Source organism: Pagrus major, chromosome 14 (assembly GCF_040436345.1).
Source record: "Pagrus major chromosome 14, Pma_NU_1.0".
NCBI classification, from domain to species: Eukaryota; Metazoa; Chordata; class Actinopteri; order Spariformes; family Sparidae; genus Pagrus; species Pagrus major.
The window spans coordinates 19,099,072-19,104,268 of NC_133228.1; the positions used below are offsets into that span (position 1 = coordinate 19,099,072).

Below are 5,197 nucleotides of genomic sequence, written 5' to 3' on the forward strand. Positions count from 1 at the left end.
GTTGTTGGGAGGTCGTTTATTGACAAGGGGAGAAGGTGACTCCTCGACAAGCAGGGCAGTAGTTCGCACAAATCTTACTTTATTACCCAAAAGAAGAGGGTTGTTTCGTAGGTAAGCAGCCATGTCTTCTTTTGGAAGGGCGTTGGGAATCCTCCGGGCAGGATCTCGGCTCGTCGGACGCGGTCCTCAGAGGATAACGACCAGAAAGTAAGTATCGTCCAGCCCGCTAGCATCTTAGCTAGTAGCTATTGCAACCACTTGCTAACACAACGCTACATTAAAACAAACAAACAACCTCAGCACCTAATCTTAAATGTCACTCTGTATTTCAAGCTGTCTGATAGTGACTCAAATGGAATATTTTTCATGTTTTTAATTTTTTTGTTATTGTTTCAGGGCTGGTGGTGGGCCTCACATTGAGCCACAGTACAGGCAGTATCCACAGATAACCAAGAACCAGAAATTTGAGGCAGAATTAATCAGCAGTGTCATGTGGTTTTGGATCCTCTGGCACTGTTGGCACGACCCTGATGCAGTCACGGTAAGTAAACACGTTGTTTACACTGTCGAGATCCATTTGCGCTGAGTATGACACTGCTAGAGCTGCAACAAACAATTATTTTATAGTGTTTCATCTACATGCATTCAGGAGTGGTGGACCCCAACAACTAGGTTATAATGCAGTATTGAACATTATGATCTAGATAACAAAAGAACACAAACAAGCATAAGGACTTGTGCCCAGATGTAGCCCTTTAATCATGACCAAGTAACAAACTGTTAACATTTTAGCGTTGATCAGTGCTTCCCAAAGCCCAAGATGACGTCCTCATATGTCTTGTTTTATATCCACAACCCAAAGATGTTCAGTTTATTGTCATATACCAGTAAAGGGACCAGAAAATATTAACATTTAAGAAATTGAGATCAGAGAACTGTTATTCTTAAAAAACAAACTAATACACAGACCTGTTGATCATCAAAATAATTAAGTATGTAATGTTTATTTATTATAGCACTTTTCAATGAGCAAGGTCACAGAGAGCTTAGCAAATAAAATCAGTGAGAACATTGTATCATTTAAACTCAACAAACATAAGCAACAACACATAAAAATACACATATTGCAATAGTAGATAGCAGTAGCTGAGTCAAAGGCCAGTTTGAATAAATCAGTTTTCAGTTGCCTCTTAAGTGCATCAGCAGAGGTCCCGTAACAGAAGCCTGTGAGAAGGGCAACTAATTTAGTAGTTGACAATCAGTCAATGAATTGCTGCTTCTCTATAAGTCTCTTGAGAATCTCTGATGGGGTGCAGATCCAAAGTAGGATCCGTGAAAGAGCCTCACATAAAGTATTCAATTTACAAGTGAAAAATGACCCAAGTACATAACACTAAGAAATGAAAAGTCACAGATATACAGTATTTGCAGGCGAGAAACTTATATAATTAAACTAAAATAGAAAACAAAGCTGTAGAAACACTACAAATAATTACATTTGGGGATTATTACACGTCTCTAGTGTAGAGTGAGTTTATTTTCTTCTTTGTCCGATGTTAAACCCCTAATGAATAAGTGAAAAGTTAACCTGTCAGACTGTTTCCACTGCCAAAGCGAGAGGAGAGGAAAAGTAGTTGATGTCTGATGAGGTCTGTCTGATTGAAATGTTGTTATCCATGGGAGGTATTTAGCAGCGCTTTGATTATTTTATAAGAAACCACAGCAGGGAGTGTACTTCCTGTTATCAATCATCATCACAAAGTTGCCCCGTGTTCTTCTGAACTAACAATAGGACTGATAGAATAAGAGTCTAGAAGCAATCTGCACTCAAGAATCCTGCTGGTAATGACATAATTGTCCTGATGTGTGCAGTGTGGTAAACTATACCTACATTAGGTATTTCTACTGACCTATAAAAACATCTATTAGGCCTAGTCTTTATTACGTGTCACAAATATATCAAGGAGTATTTTACAGTAACAGATTACAGATACTTGTTTTTCAGATCTATCTAAATAAAACCCAAAATACTGGTCTGAGAAAATGGATTATATTAGAATACAAGTAATATGTCATTTAAAAAATACAAAAAAGATATTTTACACAAACTGATATTACGACATTTTGACCGTGAGGCTGTTGGCTGGTTTTGATCCATCCTGCTCCAGTGCAGGTTAACCGTGCAGCATAGGTTACCATGGTGATCTAACCTGGTTAAAAGTGCTGCCAGACTTGTGATACAGGAGAACCCGATTTTAAACCTGAAGTTAACTGCTTTTACACGAATCCTGCTCAGTGGCACAGACTCAAGGCCATTTAAGGAGTAGCTCCAGGAGTTAGGTTGTCTTTAATTCTAATATGTGGACTTTTAATAGTTGTGTTTACTCACAGTATGCAGTAATGTAAAAACCTGATATGGAAATGTCCGTCTTGTGCAGGGTCACTTCCCCTGGCCTGATGCTTCCCAGTGGACGGACGAGGAGCTTGGAATCCCAGCAGATGACGAAGAATAAGGTTAGCTCGCTGTCAAAAAGTCAAAACACAGGATTGGAACGTGCTCGTCCACTAAATGTAACCCTGAAATCTAAATCTACGGATTGTCAAGATCTCTTGTCTTTAATATTTAGAAACATCTGAATTATTTTAGCTCTGATTAGACGAAGAACTCAACATTTTGTTCCAGTTGTTTTTATGAGTATCATTCGTGTCAAAAACTGTCACATAGGAGTTGTTTTTCCAGTGTTTAAAGATGATAGTGATGTGTCTGTGGTGGAAATGCACTTGGACATGAAAACCCTTTATGTCGTGGCAGAACAGGGCCATTTTCTCTCTCGTCACATAAAACATTTTTGTAAAAGCCCCACAGACCCATTTAACTGGAGAGACTTCTGCACAATAGGCCCTATTCACAGAAGAGATTTTGAGCTGTCATAGTAAGAAAGGAACAGGTGTTGGTAATTACATTGATTAGGGTGTCGTTCTATTCAGTCGTCACAGTAACCCATGGCAGTCAATTTAATTATAATTAATTGTTCACACCTGTGTTTTTTCTGCTCTGAGATGTCAAATCTCATGTGAAGATTATCCTCTAAATGTACAGCATGTGATTTCTTGACATTTTTGCATTTATGTGGCGTCTCTTCTCTTGATTGTGACAAAATGTATTCAACATACGCACCTGATGGGAGACTTTAAATGCACTTCTTGGTTTGAGTGCTACGTCTTGTTTCCAGGAATGTCTCTGAATTTGTAGACGAGTAAAATTGACCGCTAACACTGTCTACGAATCCACCGTCATTACCCCGAGAATCCATTTTTGCAAGTGCAAACCAGATTCCAAACTATGTGGGAGGTTGTATAAAATATAAAGAGCCGTCATCTGTTACCAGTGAGCCTGTTTACCTGTGGAATGTTCCACAGGTGTTTTTGGAGCGTTTCACAACGTCCCCAGTCTTTTGCTGCTCCTGTCCCAACTTGTTTGAAATGTGTTGCTGGCTTCAAATTCAGACTAAGCCTATATTTATAAAATGTATTGGCTTCGTGCTATTTTTTAATTGGTTAAATATCATAAAGAAGTTGAAAATGAGCCCATTCTGTTTATTTGTTTTACAGAGTCCAACCTTTTTTGGAATCGGGGTTGAATTTTGCCTTAATTTGTGTCATATTTGCACCAGAAACTACAGCCTCCAAAATGATCTGAGTCTTTATGATGTTTGGGTTTATTGCAGAGCTGTTGTTTGAGAGTGTTGCGTTTGTTTATGTCCACTGTTGTAAACATTTTCTGTTGTCTTTTATTTGTAGATCACCATGAAGGATCCAAGCTGCTGGGCAAGTCTTTGTGGAAATCTTCAGGAAAGTCTGAAAGTCATTGTTGTACATAGACTAATAAAATTATCTTTAAATATGCTAAACTGTTGTCTTTTTTTAATGTTAAACCAACATTTTACAGGTATTTGTGAGTTGTTAGACAATGAGACAAAAGCATGTTATTTCATTAGTTTTATTTACACGCAATTTTTTGAAATGCAGAAACAAAATGCAACGCATCAACAGTGTCACAGTTAGCCAGTGTTTGTATATTTTAAATCATAAGCCATTTAAATCTGGAGAAAAAAAAAAACATTGCAAGAACCAACGCACATAACACAAATGCCAAGGGAGCTGTGTATAAAAGCAAAGAGGGGACAGATCCTGTACGATGAATACTAACAGCTTATAACAAACCCTGCCTGCGGGCCAGCTCGTGTGTTTTTGACATGCAAAGAGTTCAAAAGGTTAAAGTGTAGTGTAAGAAAAAGGGAGGAAGTCAGTCTGGCAATGTGATTAACGCTCGTGTTGTAGGTTATGTGGAACACGTCATCAGGTCTGAATGATCGGTCAACCTGAGCAAAGCCTTCAAAGTCTCATGCTGTTCAAAGAGTCGTCTTAAAGCTACTTGGCAACATGTGTGAAATGTCTTAATAGAGTCACAAGGAAGTTTTTCTACTTTAACACTGAGCTGAACGTGTGTTAAAGGGCGACTCCACCAATGTTACACATTAAAGTGTGTTTACAGGTCTTGAGGAGTACTGCTGCATATGTGAACAAAGTAGTATAAAGCCTTTTGTAGCTCCAGAGGAAGCTGCGTGTAATCTGATAATTACTCTCCAGTGATTTCACTTACAGATTGACATCACTGGAGGCAATTTATCAGATTACATGCAGCTTCCTCTGGAGCCACAAAAGGCTTTATACTACTTTTTTCCCCACATGTGCAGTAGGACTCCACAAGACCTATAAACACACTTTAATGTGTAAAATTGGTGGAGTTGCCCTTTATGGAAGCAGTGTGGGGGGGGGGACAATACCAAACCCATGTTAACAGAAGTTGTAAAAGTGAGCCTAAAAGATACAATGACTGACTGGTTAAAGCACAGCGTATCATCACAACTTGAAAACCACGACCAGGAAATCATTTTTTTTAAAAACAATGAAAAAACAAACAGACCTCAGCGACTGCAGAGCATGAGGTGAATCTTTTAAAGTCTTGAGCGAGTGCTGAGAGCATCCTGTCTGCATCCATGATGTGGCTGGTGGTTAATCGAAGGTTTATGTCCATGGCATCATTCCCTGAGAGTGAAGAACTGCACACCCCGAGCAAAACACACATCAGCACTGGAATTTTTTTTTTTTTCTTTCTTTTTTTTTTTTTTTTACT

At 38.7% G+C, this 5,197-nt stretch overlaps 1 protein-coding gene across 1 annotated transcript; it reads left to right on the top strand.

Moving 5' to 3' along the window:
- Positions 1-3,911, top strand: ndufb2 (NADH:ubiquinone oxidoreductase subunit B2). The gene is made up of 4 exons (XM_073480464.1): positions 1-207; positions 397-541; positions 2,439-2,514; positions 3,802-3,911. The coding sequence occupies exons 1-3, from the start codon at positions 122-124 to the stop codon at positions 2,511-2,513; spliced, it is 306 nt and encodes a 101-aa protein (XP_073336565.1). The 5' UTR covers positions 1-121; the 3' UTR covers position 2,514; positions 3,802-3,911.
- Positions 3,912-5,197: the final 1,286 nt, after the last annotated feature.